The following is a 20,199-nucleotide window of genomic DNA, read 5'->3' as shown; positions in this document are numbered from 1 at the left end:
ATGTGATTTGATGGGCATACGCAATGGAAAAACTTAAGCTTACAAAAAGAGATTTTGTTTTGCCACATAGAAAATAAAAATTCACCATTCTTGAAACTTTCTTGCACCAAATTTTTTTCAACTGAAACAAGTCTGTCAGTAGCTGCTTTTTCCAACAGCATTTCTTCCACCAAATTCATTTGGACTTTGAATGATGGCAGTACCACTTGCTCTCCCTGTATTCTACACAACCAAAGAAAAGAACCATGCAATAACATTAGCATTGGCTAAAGTAAATCAAATCCCCATTCCAGTTACGGATAATAAATAACATCCTGAAAATGCAAATTGTATGTGTGGCATACAGAAATGTGAAGTGTAATTTCAAAACTGTGTTTACAGTGTAGTTACAGTAGATGAAATCTCAAAGGAGATAGAGAGAGACTAACCCCCATCTTCCCCCTACGATGATGAACAATAGCCAGCTTGTGTGTGTTGAAGATGGAAAGGTGCAGCAGCAAACTCCCCACCCCCTCTAGTGTGTGCAGCCCAGACTACCCTCAGCTCCCCAAACTACCATTTATCATTTTCTGCAAAAAAAAACAACAACAAAAAAAAAAAAACATATCTTGGCACGGCTCCTTTCCAAACAATGATTTCCAAAACAGCCCTCCTCCATTCCAGCCGAGTACTAAGCCACAATGCTTTTGGCATGGCTTCTCAATTAACCAGAGGACCTTGTGCCTCCTGCATTGTAAAAAATGAATATGTTTTTGCTGCAGTGCATCTGGGAAAGTGGGTTACTGGGTTTGAGGACACTAACTCCTTCACAGCCAGTCAGTTGGACAGATTTGCTTTACTGACGAACTGTGGCTGAACAGTACGACATTATGTGCCACATGAAACCAGTGCCCACACTTACAAAAGGTTCTCATGATTGTGCAATAATCACTCAAGTCAAGGCGTTATCACATTACATGAAAATATAATCCAAACCTTCCATAACAGTGGATGATAAAAGGTTGGTGAAGCTTAATCAAGTTAGTTATTCTGTTCAGTGTGACGGTCACACAGATCCTAAAAAATGTAGAATATGATGTTATCAAAATGCTGTATTTTCAGTTTAAATGACTTCTAGAATTAAAATCTGGGGTAAAAATGATCATGGTAAATTAAATGAAATTAAAAAGCGCCATACTGTGGAGCTCAAGAGCCACCCGATGGACAGCCCTGCTTTACAGAACTTCATTGTTATTGTAGATTGATCTATTACTTTTTATGTAAGAAAGTATTATTTCTGTTTATTGCACCTTTTTTAACTATTTAATTAATTATATTTATTACAGTTTTAATACATCTTTGTTGCATATAAAAAAATGCAATATGAAAAAAAAGTAAAAGACGTGAACATGCAATAGGGAACACTGTAGTTTTAAAAAAAACAGGTGCTCCCCAGTGTTCTTGGTTTTAACCATTAGCCCACACTGTCTGTCACAGGAGGTGGGCAACTGGAAATACTACTTTGAGAAATTGACAGAGATAGAGCTTTATAATATACAACTACAGTAGAAACAATACTCTTCTGTCATCAAGTTAAGCCATTTATTCTATTCATCCAAAACAAACATTCTTTCAATGCAAAAACATTTGACCACAAAAGACTAAAACAAGACAAGCTCCATGATGTAAATAATGCACACACACTCGTCCTTAAACAGCACGAGAGTTACAGAGTGGGCTGAACAATAAATACAGTAGGAATGTTTGTAAAACAAACAAAAAAATAGTTTTAAGAAATCCAACCGTAAACACAGACGTAACCAACACAGTCACAGATGTTAAATATTGAAAAGTGTCCAAGGGAGAGAGCAACCTCCATTGGAACGCCACGGACAGACTGAAAAATAAAACCTCAGTCCCAACATCTACAAAAAAAGAAGAGACAGATATGTCCTGGGTTTCTTTGGGCTACAGACACATTCTGTAGGTAAAACTATAACAAACAAAATAAAGCAGACAAACGTTTGCCTTCATTTACGTAACACATGCACACATCAATACATTAATGAGAATGTATATTTCTTGGTTATGTGTGTGTGTGTGTGTGTGTGTGTGTAGAACCCTGCAATCCTAAACTTCTCCTGAGAATACACGCAACAAACGGGCAGAGAAATTACTGTGGCTGATAGCGTGCACAGAGAAAGTCAACATTGAAGTAATTAGATCATTGATTTTTCTTCTAAACATCTGAGCTGTCCATCATCGCCTGTAAGGAGTCCCATGGCACTTAGGTTTTCACCAGAGCAGAAAGATTGTGGGAGGGTGTCTGCTGGAAACCTACACTGAGCCTATTCAATTTCTTCAAACAAACACTGAAAAAAACAGGCCTGCACCACACCAGCCAGGAAAGGACAGAGGAGTGTGCAAACTGAGGAGTTCATAAAATAATACAATCAAAAACAGACATTCCACAATTAAATACATTTTACACAATTGAATCACCAATGAGACTAGATGATATTGTCTTATTTGAGAGCTTTCCTTAAATTGAGGGAGATCTTCAAACTGAAAGGGACTGAAGTCTTAATGGAGCTTGTTACAGGGATGGAATTCAGGACAATTATTCCAGTGGAAATATCCTCTCTAGGACACTGGCATTTGCCTCAAACACCAATTCTTCATTTTAACATCAAAGCGCTCAATCAGAATTCTAATGTAACGCACTAGCCAAAATGTTTGTTAACTTGAATTATTTTTTAAAATGTTACTTTTGCATTTTAACTTGAAGCCATAAAAATACATCAATATATATTGTGCCTACTGTAAGTAACCTGCAATTGAATATACATACACGTGGTCATTATGAAGTCGCATGGCTTTACTCTGCTGTTTAATGCAAACACAATGCGTTTTATTGCTGGGCTTGCATTCATAAATCTATTTGAAATCACATATCAACCAATCACTGTTGAAATTGTCAGAATTGTCCAGTAGGTCATATACCTATATCTATATAGCTGGATGGACTGGCTGCTAAGCTATTCTTTAGTGTGAAATAAAAACCTTAATTCTGGTGGATCTATGTATCGACAGACAGACATCACAACAAAGCTGATGGCTGAAGTAGTGTTGAAGGGGGCGGTTTTGTATCTATAGTATTGAGTATCTGCACTCCACATCTTACTGACTACTCAATACTATTAACAGCCATCCGGCCCAACAATAGCCAGGGCTGTTTTAAATGAACAGATTTGCTGATACAATTACAACCCATGCTGCCAGGGAATTATTGATTGACTCATGTTTGCACCATATAAAAAAGCCTGACACAGCTGCCTGCCACAGTAATCAAATCACAGAAAGAGAATGGTCAATCAATAGTACTGATTAACAATGGGACCAGAAGGTCGAAAAGCCTTAATCCAAACCGGACCTCTCTTTGTAAATCACACCATATCCCTGAGCTCGCCTAGCTAGGCAATATTTCTTGTCAGCAACTACCCTGATTCACTGGAAAAAAAACTGCTGCACAAAATTCTGTTTTATTTACCTGGAGAGTTTCTAAGTAACCAGAGATTTATAAACCCTGAACAATGGATATAGTGTAGACAAACAGTAGATTGGATTTTTAATATTACAGTAAAGAGATGTTAAATTGATATATATTTTTTTATTGAACTAGTGACTCTTAATCAGCATGACCAGTTCAAAAGCAACACTACCATCCCTACTACCTGCTCTGCCAGTAACTGCTGGAATTTACAATAGGAAAAAAACAGAATGGTGACCTAGAGAGAGTCTTATAAGAAACATTACTGGAGTGATAACCAAGACTTTGAAATCAATTTTTGTATCTTATTTGCTTTAGGAACATTATCTCAGGTACCGTAACCATTTTACTGAAGTTGTTCCTATTTTTGTCTTGTTCATGTCATGTTTTTTATTCCTTTTAATTGCAGGCGATATACACATTTCCACACTCTAAAGAGCTTGAGCTGTTGCTTCCTAATGCAGTATCACCTTTTCTATAGCCTCATCCTGGCAGATGCACAGGAAGTGACAGAACACCAGGAAGCAGTATTGTAAACTATAGTGTGGAGCTTGAAAAATATACTTCAATTAAACTAAAAAGAAAAGGAAAGAACAAAGATATTCAGCACAACAGTAGGGGGGCTACTGATGACTGCCCCTATGCATATAACTAATAAGTAGGGTAATGATTTCAAAGCACTGTCTTTTAATTGTGTAGATACCTTATTTTGTGATTTTTTTTTATTTTACATATACAGGACTATTCTTCAGTTCCCTGTGACAGAGAACGAATGATTCTTGGTGTTAGATCTCCCTCCCGACCTGTGAGGGCGCTGTGTAAAAAGAACAGAGTACCCTTAACTAAATGGCATGACAATTTATTCCTTGGGTTAGGTGGAAGTCGGTCATCTAGAAAAGGGGCAGAGCTACAGTACCCAAACTCAATGACCCAGATGGGAAACGGCGTGGCATCCGCAGATTGGAGAAGCGGATGCGCTCGTTAACCTAGGGATCATGGGGAAGGGTATATAAGGAGACCCTGCATCTATGAAAAACTTGAGTGTTGTGTTTGTTAGTCTGTCTTGTAACACTGTCTGTTTGTTTTGTCTTACCAAGAGTACTAACACTATCCGGAGCTGTAGCCGCAGGCCAGCAACAAACCTGGACACCACCACTTCCCTGTTTTCACAACATACTGTCTTTTCACCACAAGCACTGTGTTACGTGTGGGTGAGGAAAGAAACTGGACTTTGGGGTTTCTGGTCAAACCCACAGATTACAAACAGAGTGATACATGCCGCTGTATCACTTCCATCATTTATTATTTACAGGTGTTTGCCATAAGGCTCTGGACATTGTTAATTATTCAATAAACACCCTTGCACCTGGAAACCATTGTCTGTCTGTTTTGTATCCACTCTGCACTGCATGCACCTGTATTCACTCACTACTTTGCCACATACCCCCAGAACTAAAAACTCAATCAGAAGATAAACTGGGCAGTACAATTAAAACGTTGTCTATGAATAACCTGTACAATTCTTAGCCTTCTCCAGAAACATGCCGATGTGAGCAGTTTGTTTGTATTTACTGATCACAAAAACCATCTCCAAATCCCAACCCAGCAGAACACTACACATTGCTCTCGCCACAATCCTGCACCACAGCTCGCAAGGCCTTGACAAAAGCTTTGTCCTGAGCTTTTGAACTCATTCCAAAACTGCACTCAAGCTGCACCCACTGCAAAGCACTCCTATGATATGAGGGCACTTACGCATCACAGGTGCAGGCTGTGCACGTTTCTTAGCATTGCACTGTCCATTGCTTAGCGTCAGAGGGCCAAATGCACAAGAAATAATAGCAAGCTGTATTGGATCACACCAGATGCCACTGGAGGTCCTGTGCATTGTAGTCTGGTAAGCTATCCCACATGCTAAATCACAACAACATATGTTAATAACTATTTCAGCAATAAAGTAAGTCATTCACAAAAAGAAAATCCTAATATGACTCTTTAGATGTCTTCTGTGTTGAAAGAGTTTAATGTGTATTAAACTCTGCAAAACATTCCCATCACAATCCTTGGATCTCAATCAAATTGAGCATCGTTGGGATGAACGAAGGATGCATTTGCTCTTCTTTCTCTGTGTGAAATATTAATGACTGAATGGCTCCCTCGATGCCTCTTCTAGCACCTGGAGTCTATGCCACATCTGACAAGGCTGTGATCAGGGCAAACGGTAGCCCAACCTGATATTAGGTTAAGGTCCTAATAAAGTGGCCAGGCAGGATATTGTGGGAGATCAGGGCTGATGCAGAACTTCTATTGGGGTAAAAAAAACTTGTAAATGTAAACTTTAAAAACATTTTAAAAGATCGAAAAAAAAAGTCTTAAAGGGTTAAGCTATGCATAAAGTATATACATTTGGTGCCTATTAAAGAACAATTAGCAGCTGTAGCTATAACACAATGTTTAGTAGGCTATAACTTTAATTGGTGAGAAATCCTGACTTGGACATATTTTCTTTTTACTCTGGGATGTTGACATTACACCCCGGTAGATGATATCAACTTCAAGTTCTGTAAAAAACTGAGCATTCTCTCGAGGGATTTTATAATAAAAAGCCATTTAATGCTGTTGAATTAATGTGGCCCTCAGCATGACTTAAAAGGGCTAATAAATTAATTTACTAAACTTAAAATGCAGCGCTATTGACAATGCTTAAAAAAGCAGCACACTTCAATAAGAAAGTGTTTTAGCTTGTGGCTCCGATTCCCTGAAGAATCATGTGACTGATATGAGGCCATTGCTTGTTACATTTAAAGGCTGCCAAGAATTGGCACGCCTGTTGAGCTCTTTGATATTAGCTGTCACATATCATGACATAGTTAGGCCGCTTTATTAGCACCTGTACATAGTACCTGGTTGGGCCACCGTTTGCCATATGATCTTGCATAGGGCACAAGGTTTCTCGATAGTCTCATTCACCCTTAATTGGTGAGGTATGCTGAGAACTGTGATGACGAATGCGTTGTTCAGGCTCCTTCCGAACATGATCAACTGGATTGAGAGCCGAGGACTGCACATTTTGCACTATGCTGGCACGGTGGATGGGTGCATTATCGCCTTAAATATAGCCATGGCTATCGGGGTACAAGTGCAGCACTGCTGGGTGGACTTGATTTGCTGCAAGGATCACAGGTCATGTGACATCAATCTCTAATTCAGAATGACGCCAAGTGTAAGACAGGTCTACAGTCTACATGAAGTGGACAGGTGTACAGGGTGGAGGGTACATTTAGTACAGTACTTCTGTGTAACAAAATGAAGTGTTAGAAAAGGTTTATGAAATTATGGTAAATCACAGGCAAAAATCACTGCTAAGTAAGACATGGTAAAAACAAAAAACAAGGTAAAGCACAGTAAAGATGCTAAATGCAATGGTAAAGTGCTACATTACTGTTCTTTTACAGTGAACTGGGTTTGTGTAGTGGAATTACAGCATAGGTGTAAGAAATGGTGCATTTCATCTATCTTAGCTGAGATCTCCTATTAAATTTGGAAAAAGGCACCGGTGCAGTATGCACAATGGGCTACCCTGTTTAAACTCCTAAAATAAATAATAATATTCCTTAATGAACAATCCTGTGTGCAACCAGGCAACAAAACTGTCTTGCCTCACCTGAGTTGGACTGTGGATAAAGGAAAGCCCTGTTTACAGTCTCGAAGTCTTCTGCTCACTGGTGCTCCTGTTTCACTATACAATTACAGGCCTATACATAAGGCTTGTAGCTGTAACCCCAAACCTTCAAATTAACCAGAACACACAGATGGGACCGATTTCTGTAACGCTATATTTAACAAAGCAACTAACTGCTACAAATACGTATCAAAACACTGTTTAAAACCAAAACCCTGTAAGAAAGAAAGAAAGAAAGAAAGAAAGAAAGAAAGAAAGAAAGAAAGAAAGAAAGAAAGAAAGAAAATTGATTGATTTTTCTACGGTTTCCTCTTTTTAAGGATTTTGGTTTGTTCCTCCTTGGATTTTTATTCATTCAAATTCTCTTGCTTTAAAACATTAAAAAAGCCAGCGGCCAGTGAGTTTGTAGCTGAGCTTCCCTAATCCTCGGGAGAATACACATTAAGCACTCAGTGAATGGTGAGATCTCCAAGTGCAGCTGGGAGTTCTGCCAAAACGACTCTGAGGATTCTGGGAGCTGTCCTAGCTGGCGCCAGCGGCAGCCATTCAAAACAACACCGAATTCAATCACACTGTGCCTTTAACCTTTTCGATAGGGGAACAGAACAATATGTCACCTGGGAGTGCTATGCTAAAATTGCCACACTACATTGTTAAATAAAGTGATTGTAGCTAATAATTGTATGTATTTTACACACCATGCACATCCATTCTAATCTGTAGTATTGAAAGACATCTGTGTTTTAGCAACCATGTGTTTTCATTTTAAAACATGATATCTTGTTTACAAGCTATGCTTTCAGATAGTGTTGCACTTCCTGGGTTAAAATCAAATTGTCCCCACCCCTTCACTGGCTTCTTTCCTGTGATTAACCAACCAGTGGCTTCCCGTTCACTGACATGCTTTCTGCCAATAACATGTTTTGACCCTGAAGACCCTGCTGAAGTGATAAAGGAAGTGTAAGTGAAACCACTTTCTTAAAAAGACAGATATGTTTTAAAATACAAATACATGTTTGCTATAATATGTATTTCTTTCAAAACAGACATGACACCCGAAAACCTTCAGAAGTTGGAAAGTCCATGTGTATTGACAGTTTCAGAAAAACCGCTGTCTAATTCCAATCGTTTACAAATAAATATGTAACAAATTATATTGCACTTTGGGTTACAGAACTGCTCAGCCTACCTTTGCAGCCCACTCACCTACCCAAAGTGTTTTTACCATAAGAGACAGGGTCAACTGTACGTATGAACTTGTATATATTTGTCACAGGATGGCTTGAACAGTGATGTCAGACCCGGAAGAACACACAGTATTGAGGGTGAAATGTGAATGCGCTTGCTTGCGCCGGTTTATTACAAATAAAAGGTTTAAACAGAAAACAAAACACTGAAAATAAAGGGCCAAACGGACAGACAGACGAACAAACGGGGGACGAACACTAAACAAGTATCACGTGAGTCCTCTCGCACGAGTAGCATTTATTATTATTATTATTATTATTATTATTATTATTATTATTAATATCTTCTTTATCTCCTCTCCACACCTGTTCTCCACTCACGAACACGCAACCCAGAGTGAATGAATTGTGCAACCATTTATACAGCTGTGCTGGGATTCAATAATTAATTATTCACTTGAATCCCAGCACGTGAACTAATTTGTGCACTCCCCGTGCTCACATATTAATACACATTTTATCTGCACGTGAAGTGATTGTGCAATTCCTGTGCCTAAATACAACTATATATTTTAAATCACTCATGCAACACAGACCCATTTATATCCCGTGCACCAATATATCCACATAAAACTGACATAAAACATACCACATACAACATAAAACACAAAATACACACAGGGGCTGGGCACACTGCCACAATACTGTATACCACCACACCTTGAGTCATTGACACAACAGAGAAGATAGTAAAATGAAAGAGAAGATTTTTTATAACTGTGGTGAACTTACACTATGAAAGTATTGCACTGTGGAAGCAATGTGATATTTGGATCAATGAAGAGATGGTAGCTGGTAGACATTAATTTAAAAAAGTGTAACTATAAAGTTTAGAGCTATTAGCAATAAACATAGGAAATAAATCTTTCCACTTTTTTCTTTCAACTCAAGTCAACACAGTCATTTACAAAATATGTTGATTTTGTTTTCTTGCACACTCTTTTTCTTTAGGCTTGTAGGGGCTAAGTCTTTCTTTTTTTTAAAGAAGCAAGTGTAAGCCTGACCAAACTTGTTTTCATTTAGCAGTCTTGGATTGTTTTTGCCAAATCCTGAGTGCCAAAAGCGAGAGCGAGGGGGGAAAGGAGAGAACAATAGATTTTTGTTCTGCAATATATTATTTGACAGGAGTTAAAAAAAAAAGGAGGGAAAACTGCTTATGCAAGCTCTTTTCTACTTATGAGAAACTGCTGAAAAGAAGTAAACGGGGTTTACTGCAGATTAAACCTGGCTTTCTTTCTCCAGTCCAATAGGTATACAGAGAAGGCTGGCTCAACCTAAAAAACTGCATTTCCATGAGAAAAGGCATTAAGGAATACTAAAAGAAACTACACTTTAGCATTTCTTAATTCAGCACTATTGAGTGTTTAATAGCTATGGAGGATCAAATGAAGAGGCAAGCATTTTACTTCAAAGGATGAACACCTTGCTGTAAAAAGTACAAGGGTTATTCCATGCTTCAAATACAATTTTAATTGTGATTGTTTTTATCTTATCATACCTTTTTTTATATAAAAGTTCTGAGTGCACTGCTCAAATCTTGAATTTTCTTTTTTTTTTGTATGAACTGGGATAGTTGCTAGAACTTACTTCTCTTTCACTTTTCTATTCCTGTAGTGGATTTCAATGGCTACCTGTAGCATCCCATAAACCCTCACTGACGTCCAATCTAACAAGAACAATGTGGACTGAACAGTAAATAAGATTGTTTGATAATTAAACTGACGTGCCTAAGTATTATATAAATGTTCATTTCACACCTCCACCTGTAAGAGGCAACACAGTGTATGGCTTTCCATACCCGATTATAGTTAAACTATGAAGTGGTTAACCATGCCGTCCAACAACAGCCACATGGTTTAAGAAACTACGTCCTACTCTACTTGCGTAGGGGCCAAGAGTAGGGACCAGTTTCAGTGTTCTGGGCTAATTCCACTTAGGGGAGCAGTGTAAGCATCTGATTTGGTGCCAACATCCTTTGGTGCCCTCCGTATCTGATGGCTGAGTGAAGGAAGATTAGCAGACTATTTGCAGGGGAAGTACTGTTCCTTAAAGACTGTCAGCGACAAAGACAATGATATGTTTCAAATAAAAGTGAAATAATGGATTGCTGCACTGTTACTTAAATACTGCTTATCAACACAATTCTCCAATACAGGCCAACACTAAGTCTAACTTGCTTAAAGAGATTCTGGTCCTGTAAGTAAATATCACAATTAACAGGTTTCACATGTTTCAATGAAGAAGCAGCCGGCTCAAACCAACTACGTTCCACTAAGTGATTTATTACTGTACATTTTGTACTCGTAAAAAACAACCAAAACGTTCTAGACCTATTTCAATTACAGTACAGTATCTTAAAAGCTTTGGAGAGCAGGGTGTGTCTTCGTGTTTTTGTTCGTATTATCGAGGGAACTTCCATGACTGTTGTTTTAAGAATCCTCCTGTTGACCCAGATGTGGCTCATCATCTGACTTACATCTCAGTGAGACATTGAGCCTGTTCACATTTCACAGCCTGAAGGCATAGCCGGGAGTAAAAAACAAAGTCAAACCTTCACTTGAACAAAGATGAACTGCATTACAGAAGAACATAAACTATATTCACCATCTATAACTTTAAATACTAAAATTACTAGAATTACTAAAAAGAAACCGTCAATTTTTATCAATGTCTTCAAAATGTCATGTCAAGTTTATTGTTACTAGGTACTTCAACAGCAAGAACTTACTGAAAATATGCAAAGACAAGTATCTGAAAATGATCTTCTCAAAATGAATGCTCAGTTCAAAACAATCTATTTAGCTCTAAAATGAACCCAGAACAACCACAGAGAATGCACATTTCACTAAGTTTCTTTTAAGGAAGTAGTTCCAAAAACATGCACAAATAATCTGCTTTGACTCCCAAATGAATGCCTTCTTCAAAACAACCAGTTTCAAATCATTTTACCTTTCTATTTGCTTGCATCGAATGTATCAACTCAGAAATAAACTGCATTAGGAATGGGTTCTGACTGTACTAACTGAAAGCAATATAAATGCACCCATCTTAAAATATAACACTGAAAGAACAATTAATTATACAATGCTATTTTTGTAGAGAAACTGGTGAATCCCAAAGTAAAGCGGTCTCACTATTATCCAAAAAATGGTTCTAAATACAGTGATTCCAAAGTTTATGGTGGAGCTAGTTATTCCTGTGTGCATCGCACTCACATTCATCTTCCTCTCTCCTGACATGTTGCTCTCGATCTGCTGGCCAGTGGTGCTAAAAGAAATGGCTGAACCTTGTCAGGAGAAGAGGTTTGTTTTCAGAGTCCTTAACAACGGAGAAGGCAAGTGTTAATTGCTCCCTACGTTAGTCACCTCTGGAAATCATGAACTCTGCTCTGAAGAGAATTGCATGCTAGCTCAGCTGCATATTTACTTACAGTTTATTTAGAGAACTGCTTATCCAATTGAGATAAAACTTGATAAGGACATGGGCTTGCACACATAATGTAAAGAATCAGAACCTGGGTATTTATGGAGGTTCCTGTCTGTTTTTTTTTATAAAACAGAGACGCTTGTTCTTACATCAATACAGTTTATAGGCTGTGGGTCTGATTTGATCAACCTATCTCCCACAGCCACAGCAGTATTGGGTAATACAATTGGATTGCATCAACCACATATTTTTAGGAGGTAATTATGGCTAGGTGGTTGATGCATTCCGGTGCTGTAAAATGCTCTAATAAAGTCCTGGGGTGATTTATTACATCAGTGGATAAATTGATCAAATGAACACCAATTTCACTTTGCTGTACTTGTACTTTATGCACCATGTATGTCTTTTGTAGTTTCTCACAGGGCTATGTATGGTCCTGACATGCAATGCTTGTTTGTCATGTCATGTGCCTGCTGTTGACTGCAATGGAAATGCACAGGCTATGTTAAAAGGCTGAAGAACAATAGAGGAATTAAATTGTGATTTAGCACGGTGCTCTGTTTTGTTTAATGAGAGATATGATGTGACGCTCCCTGTAGTTTGTTTACAGACCGTCTTGCACTCAAGGCCCGGCTAACCCATATTTCAAAACAAGAGAGGCCTGAGTCAAAGTCTAGTGTGCTACAGACATAGTTTACAAACAAAGTGCATTAAAACCAGGGGGGAAAACATGACTTAAGAAGGGTTTATAAGTTTTAAAGTAGTAATTTCATGTATGCTTTGTGGATGTAATGGTTTCCATCTGCGCCACCGGTTCCATCAATTCAATCTGCAAGTGGACGCTACACTAAGGTCAAAGATTGCCCATCTGTATCATGTTTCCTATAATTTTTATATTAATTCACCCACCTGTTTATCTGATTCTATAATTAATTCACAGCCGTTCTGCCTACATATTTTTTTTTTCTGCAATGCTGCATCTTGAAACTCGCCTCTAGAGCCTTGTGCATTCGACACTCATTATGTCTTTCAAACTGTCTGTCAGAGTCCCAATTCAAATAGTGCTCCTATTGATTTGCTGCACAAAGCGGAACAGATAGAGAAAACAGGCACAAGTCTATCTGTAAAGTTGTCTCGTATATAACAATACATGTCACGTCTGTAATTGAATAAGAGATGCAAGCTGCAAGCCCTACACAAAACGCAATATTCTAAATCACAAAAACGAAGATTCTACTTGGGAACTACTATAAAACATAAAAATATATATATATATATAACATATTTTTTTAATGTGTTGTGTGTTTTTCGCACGGGTTGACATGGGCACAGATGGTAAGATGTTCTGGAATTGTGACAAATCCTGAACAGTGATTGGTGGATTACATGATTTTTACAAAATTTAGAAAAACTTAATAAATTCAATGACAAACATTTGAAAACAATCGAGAAATAGGTCTAGTCAAAATGTATGTCATTGATTTTATTCCAATTTGTGTACTATTTCCAAGACTTTTTTTCACGTGGGACAGGGTCATCTGCACATATCAAATGATTAGTTTTAAGTTTCTTTTGAACCTGAATTAGCAGCCACAAATATCCATTCCCTTTGGCAACTGATTCATTCAGGTTTTAGTTACTAGCTGGAGAAAGTGAGCAGTCAGTAATGATCAAATGGATGGGAGTCTGTATGAATCCATCTTTATCTGACAGCGTTTGACCCTGGTAGTTTTAACAGCCATTTATTAGGGGGCCCTGAGTGGGGCTTGAACCCAAGCAACCCTGAAGCTCCTCTTCCCATGACCTGCACTGCTGGGCTCCCTCAAGACTGCAGTTAGAGGCACCGTATGGTTGGTATTTCCCACAACCTCATTGTGAATACAGGCATGCGCTGGAGATGATCATGCTGTCAACGCATCCATGCAGTACACTGCTGCCTCATTATTTCACTAATGCCCCCGTTTCCATCTGCACCATAAAACCAGGCAGTAAAATCTCATCTCGTTCCAGTATCAAAGTGGAGCTTCCATCTGCAGTCTACAATCCAATCTGCAACTGGACATCAAAGTCAAATATCATCTGTATGCATCACAACTTTGTAGAATTGCTTTTTATAAGTGGTCCAGTGGTTAAAGAAAAGGGCTTGTAACCAGGAGGTCCCCGGTTCAAAATCCCACCTTAGGTCACTGACGTATTGTGTGACCCTGAGCAAGTCACTTAACCTCCTTGTGCTCCGTCTTTCGGGTGAGAAGTAGTTGTAAGTGACTCTGCTGCTGATGCATAGTTCACACACCCTAGTCTCTGTAAGTCGCCTTGGATAAAGGCGTCTGCTAAATAAACTAATAATAATAACTAATAATGAATTCACCAATATCCAATATTTCCCTGAAAGATTTTCTATTCTGTATTACTTTACACCCTCATTAGGTAAGTTCCACCGTCAGCGAGAGCTGCCAACCTGCAATCCTAACTTGGACTGACAAATTCCCAATTCAAATTGATTTGATCTTGACCTGCTGACTTGCAAATAAACACATATTTCACAATATAATTCTGTGCAAGTAAGATAGCGAAGCTAGAAGTGTGTTTGCCTAACGTAGCACTTATACAGATTATGCGCCAAGATGTTTTGGGAGAACACTTTGTTACAACAATCTGCTACTGCGCATTTTTTACTCACCCACAGTGGATAAAGGTATAGATGCATTTTCAAATTATTTCACCTTCCTATTTGCTTCTAACATATCAAATGGATGGTCAGTTTATCACAATGTCATTTCTGAATTTATTAATAATAAAATCTCAGGAGTGAAGATTTTCTAGATTTAAAATAATTTTCCTTTGGTGCACGCAGGAACCATTTCTAGTATGGAAATATGTCCCAGGGCATTGCACAGTACAATTTCAGCACTGTGCTCAGTCCATTATCAGTTCCACAGAGGGGCTCCTAAAAAAACTAGTTCTCACCACAGCAGCACCACACAGCAGTGAGTCAAGGAGGTGATTTACAATCCCTGCTTCTCCCCGAGCAGCATTTGGCTAGTTAGTGTGTGTGTGTGTGTGTGTGTGTGTGTGTGTGTGTGTACAAGTGGACAGGAAGACATCTTATTCTGCAGAAATACAGTCTCTCACACTGTCCGGTAAAGTTAATAAAAATACAAATAAAACATTTGCCATGGTAAAATCAGTAATTTTGCAGTTCATCATAAAGGTTAACATGTCATGTGTAGGGTGTCTCTTATTGTTATAAGAGATGGCAGTTTGGGGTTTGGGTTGCACAAACTCTGTGAAATAATTTTTCTTCTAATAAGAGACACGAGCACTGACACATTCTATCCTGTTCCGCATCTATCTGCTGGTAAATGTCTAGGTTTCTGCAATCAAATAGTGAGTTATAGTGTGTAGCAAGTCTTGTATCTGGCTTCTTAATATTGGTGTGTATGTCCATTAAGACTTTTCAATGACACTGGGGGACCTTTTGAGAATTGTTTATTTGAGCGCAGTAATTTGTGATACCCCACCCGTAACTCCGAACACTCAATCAGAAGATACAGTACAAGATGTAGTACTAAAGAAGATAAGTCAACAATACTAAAAGATAATCCGTAATATTGCCAGGGATATGCATCTCATCATATGCATTTCTTAATGCCTAACTTCACTACTGTATAGATATTCTTATATCAATAACCTTGGTTTAAAAAACCAAAAAAAAACACATATTATTTCACCGTCAGAGTCCCTCACAGATTAGAGCAGGGAATTGCAGTCTGGAGGCCTGTCCTGAGAGTGTAAATGAGCCCTGTGGCAGTCTGGCTCGCAGTGGTGATGTGTGATGATGTCACGGACCAGGATCTACAGAAACCAAACAACAGTGGATGGGCAGGTGAAGCTGAATGCTATTGCGTTCAGCGTATTTAATTAATCAAATAAACAAAAACAAAAGATTTAAACAATGAACAAAACACAAAACAAAAAGGCGCAATGGCCAAACAAATAGAAACAAGTATATTTGTTTAAATATAGCAATTGTTAATTTTATATGTTCTCGCTCTCCCGTACTCTCCTCTCTACACTCAACCCCGAGTGCAGAGAGCTGCAGGTTTATATACTCTGGCCGAGGGATTAACTAGTTGTTAATGATCTTATTACCCCTCGGCCAGAGTCTGCACGCGTTTGGTAAGGATGCATGACTGTCAGCTAGTTAAATAATCAGTAGCTGATCAGCCGCAAACAAAAATACAAATAATAATAAATAGGGCCGGGACACTCCGCCACAAGCCCAAATAGCCTGCCTTTAGAATATTGACAATACTGCCTACAAATCTACCAGCAAGGAGGTAGCCTGAAGGCAACACATGTTCTTCAATGCAGAATACAATTAGCAGTGCAAACAAACCTTCAGCAGGTCTCAGAACCAGTGAAAGTCCTGCGATTCTGCAGAGCTCAGGTCAACAAAAACAAGCTCATCCCTGCTTCAGCTAGCTTTTGTTTTGTAACAGTTGCTGTCTGATAAAGGTACGTGGGAGCTGGTAGATTTGAAACAGAAGGTGAATCTTTTTTCACAAGGATTTGACATGGGGTTGGAAATGATAGAAAATGGAATAATTCAATGATTACTGTTGGCTGTCACCAAACCCCACCTTCACACCCACTTCACTGAGCTAGGGGAATACAGGATATGAGAAGAAGCCTACAAGGCAGAACACTGTACTTACAGGCCAAACCAAGTCAAAAAACATCTGTGCAGAAATTCAAATCCTGGTGTCAAACCACAACTTTAACACTCTCACACTGGGGTAGCTTGGTGGCGTAGTGGGATAATTCTCTAGCCTTTATTGTCAACTCTGAAAGCCTGGTTTTGGAAAGTGCTGTGGTGTTATACTTGAATTCATTTTGAAAAAGTGGCCATTTTTATCTCCAGGATGACAAAATTAATTGCAAAATAACAAGACAACGTGTGTTATTCAGAGGCTACTCCTATGCAATCCTATGAAAAATTAAATTCATATGAATTTGCTGCCCTTATTTTAAAGTGTTTCTGAAAATAGTTTAAATGGACAATGAAACATGCAACTGTAGTTATTTCTCTGTTTAACCATAAAACTATAGAAAGACACCTAGAAAGATATTTGCCAATTATCTACATATGTTTGTGTTAGTTTTAGAAGCGATTTTTCTGTGTACCTTTATTTTACAAAACAAAAGCTTTAATCACGCAAACCAAAATGATAGATAGATTGAATAATGAATTGCCAATCTAGTTTGAGTTCCCCTCCAATCAGGTCAGACTAACATTCTCACCTTTTCCCAAGAATCTACATTTAAAGGATTCTAGAAAAAAAAAACAAAAAAAAAACATTCATTCATCTCAAACAATGTAATGTAAACTTTCAGCTAAAAAAACAGTTTATGCATTATACAATCATTTAGGGCAAGTGTGACCCTGGGGGATAGGCAATCAGTGCTTCTAATAGTTCTGAGAATTGGAATTCAGAACTGAGTGAAACAATTTGTGATTGTTAAAAAAACAAAAAAAACGGTCATATGAATTTGGTCTTTAAATATTGAAAAATGGATCTTTCATTGTAGAATAAGTAAAACAAAAAATAAAATTAAACCATTAAACCATGAAACCTTGATGCTACTGGGAACAAAAGAGCAAACCCTGGAAATCTTATTAAGTTCCATGCTGTAAGGAGTCAAATAAAAATGATTGGTAACACTTTAAAATCTGTCTAACTACTCTATACTACAATTACGTGGTGCACAAAAGATTGTGTAGTTAAAATGAATCATTACAAATTGAAAAACGTTGTGTGTTTTGTAATTACACTGTATTTACACAGGCGATTGTGTATTCACCAATCCATAGAAATGTAATTACTATGGAAACACACCTGTAATTACAGTTAGTTGTAGTCAGTGCAGTTAGACACCGATTATTTTATAAAATTTGAAAAATTTGTGGAAAAATGCAATTTTGAACCTTAAGACTAAAATTTTAAAATAAAACTAATGTTTGTTATATGTAAACATAAAAAATGTACTAAAAAAAGGAATGTTTATATACACTAAAATGGCTGAATATACAAACATAAATTTAAGACTACTATGCTGAAAAGGTTCAGATAGACTCCTTTTTGCTTCAACACTCAAAGAACGGATGGAATATTATTATTATTATTATTATTATTATTATTATTATTATTACTATTATTATTATTATTTATTTCTTAGCAGACACCCTTATCCAGGGCGACTTACAATTGTTACAAGATATCACATTATACATTATTTCACATTATACAGATATCACATTATTTTACATACAATTACCCATTTATACAGTTGGGTTTTTACTGGAGCAATCTAGGTAAAGTACCTTGCTCAAGGGTACAACAGCAGTGTCCCCCACTGGGGATTGAACCCACAACCCTCCGGTCAAGAGTCCAGAGCCCTAACCACTGCTCCACACTGCTGCCCTACTTACTGGTAAACCTGGTTCCCTGAAAAAGAAGACAACCACCACCACCACCACATTACGTGTGGGATATGCCTGCCTATTGGTAGGTATTTTCTGAGCTCTCTATACCAGAGCTGCCGATAGGCTCCTTCCTGGGATGACCCCCTCGGTCCCGCCTACCGAGGGGTTAAAACCGTCACTGAGGAAGCCATTTCTCTTTTGGCATCGAATCCATGAGGGCGACTGATGCGACCTCGTGGTTGGTGGTCGTCTTCTTTCAGGGAACCACAGTTACGGTAAGTAACCTAACGTTGTATTTGTATTTGCTTGCGATTGTAAGTCGCCCTGGATAAGGGCGTCTGCTAAGAAATAAATAATAATAATAATAATAATAATAACGTTCCCTTTCACCAACAACATTATGTATGGGAAATATGAAGCCATCGCGAGGGAGAAGAAAGGGCAGCATATGAGGGACGCATCAGAACCGTATAACCGAAGGTTAGCGGTGCGAGCGTGCAACCTCAAGGACCGTCGTGCCTATTGAAGGCAAGGAAGGATCTACCACATTCAAGCAGTAGAACCTGGAGAATGTATGCAGCGTAGTCCAGCTAGCCGGCGTACATATATCAGACAGCGAGGCCCCTCTGAAGAGGGCCCAAGATGTAGTGCCTGCAACTCACTGACCTGCTTATCGGAAGTGATAACCAAGAGGAAGGCTGTCTTCATAGACAGATGCTTCAATTCTATGGAGTGCATAGGCTCAAATGGGGCCTTTGTGAGAGCTTAGTACAACATCAAGGCTCCACTCGGGGACAACAGTCCTCCGGGATAACCGGCATGGGTCAAGAAACTGGGTCATGACGTCTAGTCAGACACCAATTCTGGAAATACTTCCACTTATTGTCGTACAGCGACCTATTGGAGTCTACTCTAGCACATTGCAGAGTACCCACAACTGCATCTGATGGTCCTAGGGCTGTCCAGCAGTCCCGTTCAGGGGCCAGGCCCATAATTGGAACTTGCCCGGTTCCGGATGCCAGAGAGTGCCTCTCGTCTGACTGAGGAGATCCAGGTGAAACGGGATCTCCTAGGGCTGGCCTTGTATGAGCTGGCATAGGGTCGAGAACCAGATTCTCCTGGGCCATCAAGGGGCTACTTGGAGAACTGTCGCTTTCTCTAACCAGACCTTCTCCAAGAAGGCCGGGAGCAACGGTACTGGTGGGAATGCGTAAAGGAGTGTCCTGGGCCACTCGTGGGCTAGGGCGTCGACGCTGAGTGGACCGCCGAAGCAGTGGAGGGAATACCATAGGGAGCAATGTGTCATCTCTGCCGAGTTGAAGAGATCGACCTGCGCCTTCCCAAACCGTTCCCAGCTCTGGTATAGAGCTCAGAAAATACCTACCAATAAGCAGACATATCACATAAGTAATGTTGTTGGTGGTCGTCTTCGAATTGAAAGGGAACTGGCCTTTCCCAGTTTCTTTACTGCAGGAACAACATTGTCAGGACAAGGCCTCCGATTCTAGGTGTTTATGCGTTTCTTGGGTTTAGAGAACCCTCAGCCCCCTTTCTTATTGATACACTTTATATAAAGCCAGTGGACAATAATCACACTGTATCCCAAAGGATGGAGTTTCACAAAACCTCAGATTTCTAGGCTTTTATTTGCTAAGATTCCTAGAAAAATATGACTTCCTGAAGATTCCCAGAAAGACTACTTTTTCCCCTCTAGCACATTCCTTTTTTTTTGTCCTTTTCCTTTTCCTACAATCTGAAAATGTATCACCATGTTTCCTTACTATAGAAGGTTATGTCAAGCTGGTCAGGGTGTGCAGTTTACTGCAGT

General features: G+C 38.8%; 1 protein-coding gene across 2 annotated transcripts in view; it reads right to left on the bottom strand.

The window, feature by feature from the left end:
* The window catches only part of LOC117432024 (potassium voltage-gated channel subfamily KQT member 1-like), a 336,879-nt gene that overhangs the window by 33,824 nt on the left and 282,856 nt on the right, over window positions 1-20,199 (bottom strand). Inside the window, exon 18 of one of the 2 annotated variants that reach the window (XM_034053396.3) lies at window positions 17,189-17,218. The exons of the other annotated variant lie outside the window; for it this stretch is intronic. Within the exon in view, the coding sequence (XP_033909287.2) occupies window positions 17,189-17,218 (30 nt within the window). The remainder of the gene's footprint in view (window positions 1-17,188; window positions 17,219-20,199) is intronic. 2 annotated transcript variants of the gene reach the window in all.

The sequence above is a fragment of the Acipenser ruthenus genome, chromosome 27 (assembly GCF_902713425.1).
Source record: "Acipenser ruthenus chromosome 27, fAciRut3.2 maternal haplotype, whole genome shotgun sequence".
In the NCBI taxonomy this organism is placed as follows: Eukaryota; Metazoa; Chordata; class Actinopteri; order Acipenseriformes; family Acipenseridae; genus Acipenser; species Acipenser ruthenus.
Note: the sequence above shows the minus strand (reverse complement) of the source record. Positions and strands in the feature narration are given on the sequence as shown.